Raw genomic sequence first — 18,016 nt, 5'->3', positions numbered from 1 at the left:
TCAGTCAGTGAGGTAGGCAAAAAACTACCACCCCTCTTTTAAAAATTAGCAAAATGTCAGGATAGATGATTCCCAAAAGAAAAGAAACTAATGTAGGATTGTCAGCTACAATACAGGATATCCAGTTAAATCTGAATTTCAGATACATAACAAATAATTTCAGATAAATTACAAATAATTTTTGATTGGGCCATACTTAAAATATTATTTGTTGTTTATTTAAATTCAAATTTATGCCATTTACATTATGCAATTACGTATTCAAATTTATGCAACTTATAATTTAGGCAATCCTATATTACTATTTTTATTTGCCAACTCTGGCAACCCTAAACTAATGGCCAATAAATTTGAGAAAATGATCGACTTCATCCCTAACTATCCAAGGAGAGCAAGTACTATGAGCAGAGCAGAGGCTCAGATCGAGCAGAAAGGACACGAGCACCATAAGGCCGAGGCAGAGAAGGCAGCCACATCTGCACCTGGCCCTGAGCTCAGGGAGGAGGCACGGCCTCAGGGCTTCAAGAGGACAGTGGGGAGGCGGCCAGCAATGCAGTGGGCAGAGAGGAGGCCAAACGTCCCTGAAAGGAAAAGTGTGATCAGCAGCACAGAGCAAAAGACATTATTTGTTCTTAAAATTTTATGATCTATCCAAATGCATTTTTATCTTTTATAGAAAACTTTATGATGCATTGTGTAATACGTATAAAAAGGAATTTAAAAATCCTGTACTCACCACCCACTTTAAAAACAGAGCCTCATCAATTCAGTGCAAGCCTTCTGTGTACCCCCCAACTTGTTTCTCTCCTCCTGCCCTCATATCCTCAATAACCACTACCTGAGCTTCAGCTAGCATTGCCCTTAATTTTCTCCTATATTTTTTACATATGTATGCACTCCTAAACAATATATAGTTTTTACATGCTTTCAACCTGTATATAAATAGCATTATAATGTATGCATTATTCTACAATTTGCCTTTTTCACTCCACATTTTAGTAATGAAATTGATCCATAATAATGAATATGGCTTTAGATTAGTCATTTTCAGTGCTGTGTAGTATTCCATTATGTGGCTATACCACAATTTCTATTTCTAGTCTCCTGTTGACGGGCATTTAGCTGGTTTCCAATTTTTTACTACTACTAAAAACTGCTGCTTACAAACATCCTTAAACGCGTCCCTTGGTATATATTTGAGAACGCTTCTCGAGGGTCTATACGGGAGTGGAATCACAAGGTCAAAGCGTGTCTGCAACGTCAACTGTAATTCTCCAAAGTGACTGTACTAATTTATATTCCCACCGGCAGCAATAAACGTTTTTCACAGTTGTGTCCTGCTGAGATTAATTGAGAATTCTCCTTTAAAGCAAACAGTTACCATGCTGAAAATGAGCAGGAGGCCTGGTACTAATAGCTACTATCCCTAAAAATCAGCCCAGCACAGACACAGGCCGACTGGGTCAGATGTACACTGAACCCAAGGGTGACTTGAGCATCAGGCTGGGTTGAAACAGGTTTTTTTTAATCACACAGGTTTTAATCTTTATTGTGTTCCTCTAAGATTAAAAGTGCTCATTGTAAACAAAATTACTTTAATAATTACTAAGATACATCTCATGGAAATGGAACATTCCCATGATAACCACCATTAACAGCACGACACATGATCCACCCAATTTTTCTATACAACCACCAACGTGGTTTTTTTGCACAAAGGGGATTATATATTCCAGTTTGCATTTTATTTCTTTTTACTATTCAATGTATCTTTACAAGGAAAGAAACAACTTACATTTATTAAAAATTCTATTATCAATAAACATTTACTAAGCACCTGTTCTCGGGCAGGACTGAGTCCATAAAGAAAATTATGCAACTCCACCATGAAGAGACTCCCACTCTAAAAGGAAAGAAACTAATAGCTGCAGGTCTCAATAATGGCCCCACTTATCATGCATCTTCTCTGAGCCAGGCACTGGATTAGACCCTGAACAACCGTGATAGGCAGAATAATGGCCCCCCAAAGATGCCCATGTCCCAATCCTAATACTGCTATCTTACATAGCAAGGGGGAATTAAGGTTGCTGGTGGAATTAGCTAACCTTCAAATAACAACAGTCTGGATTCTCCAGGTGGATCCAATGTAATCACTCACAAAGGTCCTTAAATGAGGAAGAGGGACACAGAAAAGTCAGAACCAGAGAGATGGCAGCATGAAACAGATTTGACAAGCTATTGCTGGCCTTGATGGTGGAAGGGAGCTACAAGCCAAGGAAGGCAGGCAGTTTCCAGAAGCTGGATAAGGCAAGAAAATGGACTCTGTCCTAAAGCCTCCAGAAGGGAACTCAGCTCTGTGACATCTCACCCACGAAGACCCGTGTCAGACGCCTGACCTCCAGAAATTTGTGTAGTTTATCCACTAAGTTTGAGTATTAGTTACCGTAGGAATAGGAATAGGGATAGGAATAGGGACAGGAATAGGGATAGGAATAGCAATAGGGACAGGAAGCTAAAACATCCTACTTCTTCCTCCCCACCACCCTGGAACGTAGATGCTGTGACCCCCATTGGACAAACCAGGGAACCGAGGACCCAAGAGGTTAAATTACTAGCCCAGGCTCACAGTGGCACAGCCAGACTCAAACCTGGGGCTGTCTCCCTCCAAAGCCTGTGTGGAGGCTGCCCCACTACGCTCCTTCCTACTGTTGGCGAGAATACAGGGAAGATGGGGACATACACGTCCAGGGTAAGCAAAGCACAGAGGGCTGCGAGAACTCTGCCTGGGCGGAGCTTGGACGACGGTGTGGAGCCTTCCGAGCCTTTCACGTGATGGGCAGGGTTTTGCAGACAGAGATGGAGAGGTCAGGAAATGCAATGTGGCCAAAGTCTGGGGCATATGGGGGTACTCAGTGGGAGGTAAAGGGGGACACATTGGTTAGAGACCAACACTGTCCAAAATATGACAGCCACTAGCCACATGTGGCTATTAACATTTAAATTTAAATTAAAATCAAACTAAATTAAAAATTCCATTCCTCAGTTGCACGAACCACCTTTAAGCTTCAATGGCCACATGCGTCTAATACGGGACAGTACAGATAGAGAACATTTCCACCCCAGCAAAAAGGTCTATTGAACAGCACTGCTGACAAGGGAAGTCATTGGAGTTGCTGTTTTTGAGCTGGTCAGTGCACTGTGTACCTGAAGGAATGATCCACGTCCTCTCACAACACTCTCCACCTTACCCTCTTACTCACTACTACTTCTGTGTCCTCTCCCCAGGGTCTTTGCAGAATTTTTCAAGAATAGGTGTACAATAAACACAAAAAAATATTTAAAATTCCCAGCACTGCCCTAGAAATGCTTATCTAGTCCTAAAAATGAACCATCTGGGAAGACTGGTCCAGTTTTTCTCTACTGTCAATACTTTTTTAAAAAACCACTCGATCCTTATCTTACAGAATTGGATCAATGCTCTAGTGTGCACTAGTTTTTATGGGGGATGGGCACAGTCACTCACACATGGAGAGTATTTGTCAAGTTTCAAAGCACCTGACATTACCTCATGGAAGCTCCCTCAGTCCTGGTCCTCCCTGATGGTGGGAGGGGCTCTCCTGAGCCGCCTTTCCTTCTTTGTAGAGACTGCCCCACTCTGGCTCCAAAAGAAGAGGCTGAAATTAACCAAGGCAACATCCGGAAGCACACAGAGCTCCACACCTCACGAGCTCAGATGTCTGCCAAAAGTAAGATTATTTTGTGATCTAGAAATTGAGTTTAGAATGATGTCAGATACAAAGGGAAATCCAATTAATTGCTATAATGACAGACGTTGCTTAGAGGTCTTGATGGAGCTGTTGGGAGTGTTCGTGGAGATCCAATACTCTTCTCCCCTCCGTGACTCAGGATTCATGCAGAGCACATGTGTACAATGCTAACCCTGTTTGGCAGGCCTCACAAGCAGCTCCGATCGATTTCTCATCCGCAACTCAACCCTTGTCCTCTTCCAAACAGCTCCACAGTGACAAACCCGGAAGGAGGGGGCCCTCCACGCTGACATCCCCCACCACCACCAGCAATGCCAGGAACTTGGCTGCTTAAACAATAGATCTCTATGTGGTCGGGAGAGAAAGGGTGCCCTGTACCTGCTAAGCAGGGCCGCGCTCCCCCTCCCCCAGGCTCTGCAAAGCGGGGAAAGGGAGGAGGTTGGAACGAAGACAGGCACCAATCCAGGAACACGCCTCCCCCACTCCCACTGGCAAATAAGGCTTCTGACCCAAGTCCTCAGCAGGGCCTGGGACTCAGATGTCCAAGGCTGATGCCCCTGAGCAAGGAGAGGGAAGTTTGCCCACAGCTGCTCAGCTTTACAAACAAGCCCTTTGGCCACTGATGTCGACGTGTATGCAGGGCCTGGGCCCACTCTGGGTCTAACCGGCCAAGAATTGAAACAAAAGCCAATAATCACTCCCCAGCATGGTATTTTAGGTAGGGCCACGTGCACATCTGGAAAGGGGGAGGAGGGAGCAGAAGGAGGCAAGAAAGGAGTCCCTGCTCAAGGAAGGTGTGTTCATCTGACCTCAGGTGCAGAGAATTAAATTAATCACAATCTGTGGTTCATGACACACTCAACGCTGGTCCATGCAGGGCCCACTTTTATTTTTTATTTAATCAGCTATTAGGTTTTTACTAATGGACAAATACCTTCAAACACATCCTCCCCTCACACACACACACATAAAAAGGTAAATTAGTGACCCCAACTTGTACTAACCACATGGTTTCCCCTGCCAACCTGTCCCCTGCCTCACCCTAACTTCACCCGGGATCTTGTGGTCACCATATCTTTTCATATAGTTTTATTGCAGCTAAACGTATTCCTGAATGTTTTTATCAGTTAATTCTAGTTGTTTTTAACTTTATAAAATGCGTCATCCTGCATCTTTTGCTTAATATCATATTACCAGTCTTCATCCATATTTTTGCATGTCGTTGTTCATTTGTTTTGAGTCAGTATCATTCTCCACTGTGTGAACACATCACAGTTTCCTCCTCTGCCCTCCAACAGATGGGCCTTTGGGCTCTTTCCAGGCTTGTGGTGCTGTGAACGTGGCGCATAAGTCTCCTTCTGGACATGAGTTTCTCTTAGGCACACATACGTACCTGGGAGTAGAATCTCTGGGCCAAAAGAAATGTGGATGTTCAGCTTTAGCAGATAAAAAGATAATATCAAGTGTTTTCCATGTGATTGCATTTTTTAGAGTTTCTAAGATGATTGTTTCCTCTTCTTGTCCTCCTCAATTTCATTCCTGTAAATTCCCATATCAGCTCTATCAAAATGTTTAAGTTCTTGGCCTAGCATCTGGGGAGCATCTCAGATAAATCCCCTATGTGACAAAGAAGGGTCTTGTCAGGCACACAGATAATAAGGGCATCAATGCAGACACAAGGACCCACCCTGGTCCAGGCACTGAGGAAAGCTAGTCAAATGGAAGGGAACCTTCTAGAAGCTGCTTCACATTTGGCAAATGCAAGATAAAAAAGGGATTAGGGTGGAACTGAAGCCTGTTCCCCCAGCCAGGATTGCTCGCTCAGTCTCTCCTCCCCCAAACCTCCCATAACCACCACACACACTTATTTTTAAACAAGAACAAAAGCCTAAAAATGGGGGGAAAATGTTTGTAAGTAACCAATTTCAGGTTTAAATGAGAGCAGGGGGTCCAGCTTGGATATCACTGTACAGTCCAATTCATCTCAACAAATATTTACAGAATACTTTGCAGCATGACCAGCACACTGACAAATAAAATCTCTATTCTGCCCTCAAGGGTTTGTGAGTTTGTTCATTTAACAAGACAGGATGGTAGATGAAGTGCCGAAGGGGAAAGTTAGTGCTAAGAAGATGAAGATGCTGGTACACTCTCAAGATGTTCACTGTAGAAGGATTAGCGAAAGCGACAACACAAGTGAACCAGCTATAGAAATCGTCGTAAGGTGAGAGTGATCAACTCTAACCCAAAGGGTGTTCTATAGGAAAGTTCCTAGAGAGTGGTACTGGAGCTGAGCTTTGAAGGATGAACTAAGTAAGCGAGAGGAGAGAGAACAAATAAAGAATATACCTAAAACAATTAAGAAATCAAAGTCCTTCCTCAGACTTCTTGACTTTCCCATTTTCTCCTATTTCTCAACTCCTTAAATCTATTTTCTGCCTCCAGGCATGCTGAAGCACCAAGAAAGTAGAAACCATGGACCACTGTTCAATATGCATTGTCTGCATGTAGTTATCTTTTCTACAACCACCAAAAAAGTCCATCCCCACCAGGTGCCCGGCCCTGTGCTGAGCTCTAGGGGGGAACACCGATGGACAAGATGGGCACAGTTCCTGTCCTCACCCAGCTTCCAGTCTTCAAGAGCAGACAAAGATTAGACAAAGACAGGCAGTTGGCTTGGCTTGACCATCCATCAGACTCTGCCAGCCCAGGAGAGCCGCTCCCCAATCCCATCCTCCTCTGAAACGTTTTCAGTAAACTGTGCAGGATTAGAGAAATAGTTACCTCCTCGCTAATTAAAAGGATCCTGCCCAGCTCCCAGGTAGCCAAGCAGCAGAGTTGAGAGACCAAAATATCAGGTGCTTCCTACGTAATACCCTCCAACCCGAGACTCGATCGCTGCTGGTTTCCAGAGTCACGCAAATGTCAGGAATTTTATGAAGGCAGGAAGCAAATAAGGGGCAAGGATTGGGGTGTAGGCCTCGGGGGAGCTCAATTAGTGAGCCAGATAAAGTTAAACCGAAAGGGCATGTGCTCAGTTTCCTAGAAAGCCAGCTGGAAAAGATGCCAATCCTTAAGCCTCTGTCACTCAAAAGATTAACAGAAGAGACCCAGGGGTGCCCAAGGGAATACTGCAACAAGCCAGATGTTTCTGCTCCTCCTATGACGCCGCCACTTGCAACCAGAGCCGTACTTCTGAGGCCACCAAGAAGCCACGGAAGAGAAATGGAGTCTTGGGGGATAGGTTGAAACTCAAGACATCACCCTTTAGCGATACAGACACCAAAAAATATTATTAAGGATGCTGTCTACAGACTCGCCTGATGCATCTGAGTTCAGTATTTTCTCACTGAGCCATCTCTTCCTAGTTGGACGAACCAGGAACGGCATGGCTAGTGGGATGAACACTCCTTGCAGCTGCTTGGTGGTGCAGAAAGCACACAACTTATAAATCCATACAAACTGGGATTTGGCTCTCAGAGCTACATATGCACCAGGAGTGTCTCAAGCAAGCCATATAGCCTCCCTGAGTCACTCGCAAAATGGCACTAAAAAGACCCATCTTCTTCTTCCTATAAGCATAAACGATTATAGAAAGTGCCTAGCCCAGTGCTCATAAATAGTTGTTTTTATTGTCGCCTATAAATGTACCTAGGTAACTACATGCTCAAGATATCAGCTTCCCCTTGGTACTTTCTAACCACATGGGGTGGGGGCAATGCAGCAGGACACACACAAGCCTATGTACAGTTCCTGCTTACGTTCCATCATTTCTATCAAATTAATAGACTAAAGGAGGTGGAGAGAAACCTAGCCAATGTCCCTGTTTTCCCCTGAAGTCCCTGGCTTTCCCCTACAAGTTGTTTCCTCCAATTTCAGGAGGCAGGGAAGGAGAGCCATATGGCTTGAGACGCTAGACATGCCCAACAGCAAACGAGCCCCCCACCATTTGTCTGCGGGCCTCTCGTGTGGGCGGGCATCCAGATTTGAGCCCGGGTGCTCTGGTCTGCATCTCTGTCTTGGCTGTTCCTAATTATTGGAGGGAACGCCATGGCTCTCCTGACCTCAGAGTTTAAGAGCCACGAGTCCTAATATCAAACCAAGCAGCTTCATTTAAAAGGCATCCTCATCTGCATCCATAAAAGTCACTCCCGGAGCCCTTCCTTGCCCCAGCTTTGGGAATGCCTGCTGTCGAGGATTTATGACACGCCCTGGATCTAATCTGCCGCACTTTAACTGCTGCTGTTGAACATCTGGTCATAAAAGCAAGGGCCAGCCCAACACGGGGACAAACACTTTTCTTTCCTAAGTGGCTGCAAATCTGATCTCACAGTGATAGCTCAGCTCCGATGTAATCAGCCAGCATCTGGGCAGTCATTAAGGCTCGTCAAACTTTGCAAGGCTTTTCCACCACACACGACAGCTATAAAGATGATTCCCATATAGCAAGAGCTATGAATAAAGGACCTGCAATCTGAACAGGTGGTAATGAGGTTAGGCCCAAGGATACCCAGGAAAGCACAAGTTAGTGGGGTCCAGTCTTGTTTTCACAAAGATCCTCGCTACTTTCACATGGACTACCAGTGCCGGTTCGGGCCAGCAGCTATGTCAAGAGACCACTGCCCTAACATAAACTAATTCTTGGCCAGAGATTGTCTAAATAAGTTTGGTCAAATCAACCACTAGGTGGTTTAACAGTACATTTTTTAAGGCAGTGGAATCCTTCATTAGACCAATTGGGGTGGTGGGAGCAATAATCTAGACCAGAAATGAACACAACGCTGTTGGTTTCAGGAGATTTTACAATGCCCTAGACAGCTTGTCCTGTGCGCAGCATTGGCACGTTTCATATCGCTCAGAAACTCCAATCTGACCAAGGTTCAACGAGTAGTTCACCCTCCCGGCCTCGAACCCAGGGGGAGAGACTCTTGCACACTGCGCAGCTCGTCTGCACCACCTCTCCATGGCTCCCCCCGCCTCTACCCCTCCTCCAGGGCTGTGCCCAACAGGGGGGAACATTAAAATTACCTGCCGTGATCGCTTTTTAAAACAACAACAACACAAGTTTCTTGTGTGGCTCTCGGGTAACCTAAAACTCTGGAGGCAGGGCTGCCCCGCCGCCTGCCAAGAATGCCAGCGCTCCGGGACCGGGACCGGGCGCAGTGAGACCACAGGACAGCCCTACTTGAGCGGAGAGCGAGCTTCCTCGGACGCGGGAGGCACCTCTAAGGGTCTTGGAGCAAAATGCCCTGGGAGAAGAGACCGGGAAAGAAAACCCACCAGTGACAGTTCCGGAGAGGGGAGCAGGCAGAATCGGTGCTATAAGAAAGGCTGGGGCGGAGTGAGAGACAATGGGAGAAAATTTATTTCACCAACTTCAATGAGAAGCCCACAGGGAACTGCTAGTTAGTCGGGGGGGGGGGGGGATGGCAAGGTCTGACACCTCCCTTCGCCCTCCCCCCGCCCACAGGGACGAGGGCCTGCGACCCCGGTCTCCCTCCGCAGGTGGTCGCGCGGCTGGGGGCGCACTTACCCGGGGACCCGTGGTGCGGTGGCCGCGAGCCGGGGACAGCTGCACCAACACGAGCAGCAAGTGGGGCGTGAGCAGGCGGGCGCAACGGGCGGGCAGCATGGTGCCAGCCGGGCCGGGCAGCCGGCTGCGGGCAGGGGTCGCGGGCTCCGCGGGGCGCACAGCCGCGCCGGCCTCCCTGCCTTGCTTCCCTCGGGGCCCCCGCGGCGGCGGGCGGCCGGCAGCGGCGCAGCGGCGCGGGCGGGCGGGGGCTGCGGGCGGAGCGCGCGGGCATGCACCGCGAAGGCGGGGAGCCGGGGCGCGAGCGTGTGCTCCGCGCGCGGTACTCGCTCGGCTCGGCCGAGCCGCGGCGGCAGCAGGTTGGATGCCAGAGCCCGGGCCATGGGAATTCCCGTTATAAACCCCCGGGAGGGGCGGGGGCGGAGCCCGGCTGCCCTGATTGACGGGCCGAGAGGCCCGTAGCAGCCGACCCTCTGGCAGGTGAAAGCCAATGGGAGAGAGCAAAAAGGGGCGGCTTGCGGTCAACCCCAGTGGGGAGAGACGCTCGGTTGCTCAGCCCTAGTGGGCTCCGGGTGAGACTGGGAAAAAGAGGAACTTTCTCTCGGCCTTTCTGTCCGAGGAAGCCTACGAGAGCTCCAGCAGCCTGAACATACCAGAATGTCCGCCCGGCTAATAATAATAATACCCTAAGCATATATAGTTTTCAGCGCCAGTGCGTGAGTTGTCCACAGCCCCGTGAAATAGGCAGGGAATACCCATTTTTCAGATAAGGGTACCAGGGCGCCTACGCACTGAGAAACCTGCTTCCCCGCTGCATCAACACCAAAAACAACTGGGAAGTGGCCAGGTGACCCGCACAGGGCGGGCTGTGACCCGCGTGGGGAGAGGGGAGTGGGTGCATTGGCTTTTCCCGAAGCAACTTCCAGGAGGTGACACCCCAAGTCCTACAGCGGCTGCCCCGGAAGACGTGTGGAGGAGGCAAGGCGAAGCATGGGCTGGGCATGTGCCTGCTGGGGAAGGCCCGTGTGTATGGGGTAGTGCCCACCTGTGGCTCTGTGGTGGATGCGGGATTGGAACCGAGGCATCCTATTCCCTGTGTCGAACTGAGGGGCACAAGGTCAGCCTCTCTGTGCTAGGAGCCCTGGGGAAGGAGGTGAGAGGGACCCTGGTCTCCTGGTGGGGGAGAAGGAGGAAAAAGCATTGAAGGGGAAGGGTAGTCTGTGGCGCAAAGACCCTAGAGATGGGTCAGAGGAGGGAGGGGAGACCCCCCTGGGTGTCCAACCCACTTGGAGAGACAGTGCAGCGAAAGGTCCAGTGGCTGTTGGAGGGCTCCACCCAGGGTGGTCCCCAGAGGGAGGTCTTGGGAATGGTCACAGCCACATCACACCAGCTCCTCAATGGAGCAAGGCTGTCCGCTGTGTTCAACCCAAGAGAACCAGGGTATATCTTCTTATGTGGAGCACAGCCCTCAGTGTTTACTTCCATTAGTATGGACCACTTCAAGGCGAGGGATACTTTTCTCTAACCGGAATTGGAGGCAGTGCCAGTGTTTAATTCCTCCTCTGTCTGGGCCTGAGAGGTCCTGACAAGTCTTAGCTCTGCTCCCTTATGGCTTTTCTCCTGGGTTGTGTGAACAAGCTTCCCGCCCCAACTCCTGCATTCAGTTTTGCCTGCTCCCCTTGCCGGCCCCATGCAGCCTCCACCTTGCAGCCAGTCATCCTTCTAAAGGATAAACCTGAACGCACCGCTCTCTACGTAAAAGGCTTCAACTCTCCCCAGCACCCTCAGATCAAAAAGCTCGGACTGGATGCGGGAACAATAGCTAAGAACTTGCGGTTCTCCAAACAAAAATGAAGAACACCTCTAAGAGAACTGCCCGTCTTCCTCTGCTGGGAAATAATGCGGTGGTCAGACATGCTCTCTGGAGCCGGTCAGGATGGGTTCAAATCCTGGGTCTGCCACCTAGTGGTATAACCTTGCATGAGTCACTTCACTTGTCTGGGATCCAGTTTTCCCCTCTGTAAAATGGGGATAAAAATAGTAGCCACCTCCTGAGTTGTTGTCAGGATAAAAGGAGATGGAGTATATAAAGCCCTTAGAAGAGTTAAGTTAGAAATATCACCATCCGGCATATTAAGAGGGCAGGACAGATGTCTCATCTCATCCTCAGAAGGATCCTGCGAAGTAGAGACAGATCCAGCTTTACAGGTAAATAAGTGGACACTCCGTGCAGTCGTGACTTGCCTCATTTGCCTGGTAAATGACAGCCGAGATTCAAGCCCCGATTTTCAGAGTCGAATTCTGCCTCCGTTGTGTGATGACTGCATGCCCAATCTCAAACGCCATAGGGTCCGACCATCCCTGTGTGCTCACTGGACGTTTCTTCAGTGTCTGCAAGGGCACTGAGACTCTGAACTTCACTGAGCGTCAGGGAAGAGCATGGAAACAGCAAGGGTCAGCCCTTCCTGGAAACAGCTCTTGGGATCTGGCACGCTGGGAATTTGCCCAGCTAGACTTGTGACACTTGTCCGGTGCCACTGTGCCTCATGCAGCACTTACATCAGCTTCCACGTGCCTGCCTAAGTGTTCACCCACCAGAGGCTCAGCAAGGTGGAAATGTTACCATCAGGCTCAGTAGGGGGACAGGTTCGTCCTGACTTCACCACCTGGCTGCATGCACCCCGTCATGCTGGTGAGCTTCTTTCTGTTGCTGGAATTATTGAGAAATCTGTTGGAGTAAGTAAATAGGCTTGAGATGGCCCCCCAGTATCTGGCAGCAGGAAGTGCCCAGGGAAAAGGCATTGCAATCGTCCTTTCCATCCATAACACCACATGCTGCTTTCCAGCCAGAAAGCTTATTTCCAAGTGGTTCCTGGTCCAAAAGTCTGCATTATTCTGGATTTCAACCATGTAGCTTCGTTTAAAATGCGAACAACTGCTTTCCAGTTACTTTGCTCAGCAAGTATTTTCTTTCCCTCTGGTTGGCATGCAGGGCCTGTCGTAACCATGGCCATCATTCAAATGATGCATTTTCTTCTCCTGACTCCTCCCAAGCCCAGAAAAGGTTAGAAATGCCAGAGAACTGCTAGTCCCAAACAGCATTTCTCTGCCAGGCTCAATCTCCTGATCCAAGCAAAAAAGTGAATTTGACAAGTTCCTTCTTTCCCTGGAGGCCAGGCTTATGGTCCAAAAATAAATCTAGCTATCCTGGCATCTGGTCTGTCCAGTTTCAGCCATACTCCTTGTCCTGTGGGACTTCTATTTGCAAGGAGATATTTCAGTAGAAGAAAAATAATACTTTATATCCCATATTGAGGCCTGAGGGCCTCGAATATTTAGTACTAGCTAGGAACACCCATTTCAAATAGATCTCTGTTTCTGTTTACTCCCGAGGAGCCTGGCCTTGTCTTGTATTTGGAATAGATCCTTTCCATTTATTGAACAGGCACTTTGATGCGTCTCCGCCTGTGCCCAGCACAATACCTATTATTATTATCTTTGGATGCAAACTCTGCCCTCTGAGAAGTTACGATCTAATTTAAGACACAGAGCAGACAGATACCCATATATAAGAGCAAAGCCTTCGATGTGTTTTGGGGACTCAGACAGTAGGGGCCCTTTATAGACGTAATGGGCAGAGAAGGTCTCGGAAAGAAGGTGGATCTTGAATGGGGCTTTGGAGAAAAGTGCTTCCATAATACAAATCTACCTTGATTTCTGTTTGCTCCCCTGGTGACAACAGCTACCGACACATAAAGGTGGGTTGTGTCTAAGATCCAGAATAGGTCTTTTCAAATCCGTTACTGAGCTCAGAAGCCTGGGACACCAAGAATCCCGGGTTCTGTTTCTGGATTTATGACTAACCTGCGGTAACACTTCGCCTTGGGCCAAAGCAGCTATTATTAGTTCCCTTATGCAGATGAGGTTGACCCACAGAAGTTAACCTTAGCAAGGTCACTCCTTAAATTTTAAATAGACATGACAATTCACCAAAAAAAAAGAAAAAGTAACTATGTGAAGTGGTGGATGTACTAATTAGCTGGATGGGGGAATCCTTTCACAAAGTATGCATGTATCCAATTGTCATGTGCTACACTTTAAATATCTTACAATTTTATTTGTCAGTTACACTTCGATGAAGCTAAAACAGTATACATGACAAAAAGTAATCAGAGTGATTTAAACAATTTGGAAGCTTATTGCTCTCTTTTGTATACAAACGCCATTCAAAGTCCAGGGTAGCTGCCTGTAGCCCAGGCTCCTTCTAGTTCACTCTGTCATTCTTAATAAGCAGCTTCTACCTCGTGGTCCAAGGTAGCTGCTCAAGCTCTAGCTATCACATCTGTTTTCCAGCCAGCAGGGAAGAAAAGGGTAAAAGAAGAGCATACCCCTCTCTTTAATGACACTTCCCAGAAGTCACATTTCATTTTATCCCCTGGCTAAAACTTAGTTATATGACCACATCTAGTTACAAAGAAGGCTGAAAGAAATGTAGTCTTAACTCAAGGTGGCCACAGCGGTCCAGCTGAAAATCAGAGTTTATGTTACCAAGGAAGAATAAAATACTGGGGACAACTAACAGTAGGGGCTATCGTCATTATGACACCCTGAGTTGCCAAACGAAAGAACCATGGACAATGTAGTGGAGTCCAGAGTGTTCAGTTATGGCTTCTCTCTAGTTCCGCATGTCCAGCTCCCTCATGCTCATAAATATTAGTGGCCTGAGGACCAGACATCCAGACTCCTTTTTTTTTTTTAGCTATAATTAACACATAACATTGTATTAGTCCACGGTGTATAACGTAATGATTTGATGTGTATATATCTTGTGAAATGATCACCACAATAAGTTTAGTTAACGTCTGTCACCTCACTTAGTTACAATTTTTTTTCCTTGTGTCGAAAACTTTTAATATCTACTCTCTCAGCAACTTTCAAATATACAATACGGTATTATTAACTATAGTCACAATGCAACCTGGGTAGATTACATCCCCAGGATTTATTCATCTTGTAACTGGAAGTTGGTACCTTTTGACCCCCTTCACCCATTTTGCCCACCTCTCACCTCCCACCTTTGGCAACCACCAATCTGTTCTCTGTGTCTATGAATTTGATTTTTTTAGATTCCACATATAAGTGAGATCATACGGTATTTCACTTAGTATAATGCCCTCAAGGTCCATTCATGTTGTTGCAAATGGCAATGTTTCCTTCTTTTTTATGGCCAAATAATATTTCATGGTGTATGTACACCACATTTTCTTTATTCATTCATCCATCAATGGACACTCAGGTTGTTTTCATATCCTAGCTATTGTAAACAATGCTGGATGCTGCAATGAACATGGGAGTGCAGATAACTTTTCAAGTTAGTATTTTCATCTTCTTCCAAGAAATCCCCAGAAGTGGAACTGTTGGATCACATTGTAGTTCTATTTTTACCCAGACTCTTGATGCCACAAAAATTTTCTTCTGGTATTTCTGTCTCTTAGGCGCCTTCAAGTGGGAGGAACCAAGAACATACTGGGATGAAGCTCAAGCCACGTGGTACCAGGGTGGCAAGAAAGAACCCCCTAAAGAGACCAGCAGTCAATTATGGTCATCAGGAATAGTGCACATCTTTGTGAAAATATTCTTGGCAATCGTCTGTATTGTTCTGTTTCTATTTCTTTCCCTCCCTCTTCCACCTGTAGGGGAATATCTCTTTTCACTGGTTACTTTCTGGGACCTAGTTTCAAACTTACTAATAACAATAGTACAAGTCACTGTGAGGGCTTAGCCAGTGCAAAACATGAAGACCTGAACACACACTTGAGCAATTACTCCACGAGGCAGGTACCATTATTTTCCCCATTTTACTAATGAAGAAACTGAGACTCTGGGAGGTTTCATAACTTATATAGCCAGAAACAAGCAGCAGATCAGAAGCTGAACCCCATCCACCTTATGCTGCTAAGAGCTGAACAGTTTCCCAAGCACTTTCCCTCCATGATCTCATATCCTCAGGCCCAGCCTATGAGGTTGGTATCATTAGTCCCATTATGCAGACGAGGAACTGAGGCTTAACCACAAAGGGTAACCTTACCAAAGGTGGTCCAACTCCTATTTCCACATGTGTGAATTTCCCCCACTCACCGGCTTTATCTTTCATTTGCCTGCTTTATTGGTCTGTATTGTTTACACCAGAGCCCATGAGGCACGGAGCCTTTCCCACATCTTCAGACCTATTACCAGCATGCTTGGGCGCTCCAGAGAATGCACTGTTACAAGGATCTCGTTCAGACTGGGGTTTAAGACTCCATTGCCAGTCATCACCATTTGGTCCCAATCCATTGGTACAAAGACAAACCAATAAATCAAACAAATTTTATTGTACACCTACTGTGTGCCAAGCACTGCGCTGGGCACTGGGTATATGATGAGAACAAAGACAGAAGGTGACTGACTTCAAGGAGCTTACAGTTTAGTGGGAAGACAGACATTAAGCAACTAATTATCAATAATTAATTCACTAATTACAAGTGTGCACAGTACTGCAAAGATGTGTAGGGTGGGAAGTTATTAAAAGGCGTGCCTAACTCAGTCTGGAGGGTCAACTTTCCTGAGGAAGTGATGTTTGAGATCTGAAGGATGTCAGGTTTAAGCCGGAGAAAGTGGCAGGGGGGCATTCTAGGCATGGCAAACAGCATGTGCAAAGGCACTGAAGTGGGAGGGAACGTGGAACTAAATTTGCAACTAACTGGATCACTCTTATCTCTTTAACTCTCAGCAGACCAGGGAAATAAACTTATTATCATTTACCATCTAGGTCATTTTATGTTTTTTATATTTTTCAGTCATTTTACAAATAATTTACAGAAATAGGAATAAAGGGATAATGTGTCAGTTATCTGTTGCTACATAACAAATTATTCCCAAAACTTAGCCTAAAACAACAAACATTATCTCCGTGCATTTCTATGGGTCAGGAATCTGGGAGTGGCTTCGCTCGGTAGTTCTGGCTCAAGGTCTCTCCTGAGGTTGCAGTCAGGGCCACCTTCGTAAGCATGCGACCTACGCAATCATGAAAAGTCCCACACTTGGCTTAATACTCTGCTGTTGCTGTCTTGAAATTTTTTATAATTTTTGAACAAGGAGCCCCCTCATTTTCATTTTCCACTGGATGCCATCAATTATGTAGCCAGTTCCAGTTGCCGTCAGCCCAGCAGCCAGCACTACAGTCATCTACGGCTGGAGGACCCACTTCAGGCTCACTCACATGTTGTTAGCAGGCCTCGGTTCCTCAGTGGCTGTTGGCCGGATACCTCCGTTCTTCTCCATATGGGGCCTCGCAAGAGGACGGCTGACATCTCCCCGGAGCAAGCGATCAAAGAGAGCCCAAGATGAAAGCCACATCTTTTACAACCTAATCTCAGGAGCGACAGACCATCACATCCACCATATGCTATTGGTCACGAAGACCAACCACGGTACAGTGTGGGAGGGACAACTGAAGGGTGTGGGTACCAGGAGACGGGGATTAGTGGGGCCATCTTGGAGGCTGACCACCACAGACGGTGAAGAACAACTTTGTTAGAAACGTTAATAAGATTTAAAAACAATAAACCCAAAATTTGTTCCACATTTTCCTAGTTTTGAAGGTAACATACCTGAAATAGACAACAAAGTTTGACTGAAACCATCCACTCATCAAACGTCATGAACCTGGAACATATTCATCTTGTACATACTGATTCCAGATTTCAAATGTATCTCTAATTGGTTCTAGCTTGTCGTTTCTGATGGTTCTTCTGATTGCATTTGCGTCATCAAAACACAATACTTTGGAAAGCTTTGATGGCTCATAATTTTATTGGTCATCTTCTTTGCTCCATGATTGCAAACATTTTCATTTTCAGAGTTATAAACATAATTTAAAATCTTCAATCCAATTAATATTTTCATTTCTACGTCATCTGTTTCCTCTTTGCATACACACCTGCCTTCAACATTTGTCCATTCACAAACCACTTCAAGCAAATTTTTGTGTACAGAAATCTAAAAGATTAAGGATTATTGTCATACGCCTTTTTAGCAAAATAGAAAGGTTCAGGCTCTTGTCATAGATATTGTGTAATTAAGTCCATTTGTTGAGTGACTAACAGAATGAAAATACCGTATTTCCTTTTCGCCCTTAAAAACATATCCTTAATTCATTGATAATTGACTTTGGGAAAAATCATCCAGAATATCATCTAAAGATCCATAGGCTAAGATTTCTCTTACATAATCCATCTCACCATCATCATTTGCTTATAAACTAGAGTGCTACTGCCTCTTTGCATTCATATTCTGATTTATGTAATAATTGTGAAACTTCTTCTTCTATCAATTTTCTTCTGCTTGCCATGATAGGTAAAAAATGAAAACTTCAGAATTTCAGTTGTATCGCATGAAAGCTGAAAGCAGACCACAGAGATGGTGTCTCCAATCTCCTTTTACATCTTCCTGAAAAATGATATAATACGTTAGGCAATGAATTAAGAAAACTGAAGGATGATAAAATACTAATGATTTACGATGCTACTGCGTCATCCTTCTAGGTAATTCCATCACTCTTCAGTTTTCTTAATATTTCAGTCTTTTTCAGCATAGTTAAGAATAATTGATGAGTAATGATGAAATAATTCCTAGGATGACAAAATAACTAGATGTTTCAAGAGAGGAAAAATATAAA

At 46.0% G+C, this 18,016-nt stretch overlaps 1 protein-coding gene across 4 annotated transcripts in view; it reads right to left on the bottom strand.

Moving 5' to 3' along the window:
* The window catches only part of SMOC1 (SPARC related modular calcium binding 1), a 144,051-nt gene extending 132,276 nt beyond the window's left edge, over positions 1-11,775 (bottom strand). The window contains exon 1 of one of the 4 annotated variants that reach the window (XM_070249491.1): positions 11,542-11,775. Coding sequence is in view for 2 of the 4 variants with exons in the window: in XM_023627996.2 (XP_023483764.1) it covers positions 9,301-9,399 (99 nt within the window). In the remaining 2 variants the exon portion in view is untranslated. Of the gene's footprint in view, positions 1-9,300; positions 9,661-11,541 lie in introns of those variants that run through there. The other 3 variants (XM_070249490.1, XM_023627996.2, XM_023627994.2) reach the window with 3 other exon arrangements.
* Positions 11,776-18,016: the final 6,241 nt, after the last annotated feature.

This window comes from Equus caballus, chromosome 24, assembly GCF_041296265.1.
Source record: "Equus caballus isolate H_3958 breed thoroughbred chromosome 24, TB-T2T, whole genome shotgun sequence".
NCBI classification, from domain to species: Eukaryota; Metazoa; Chordata; class Mammalia; order Perissodactyla; family Equidae; genus Equus; species Equus caballus.
The sequence above is the reverse complement of the archived record's forward strand: the minus strand, read 5'-3'. Positions and strand labels throughout refer to the sequence as shown.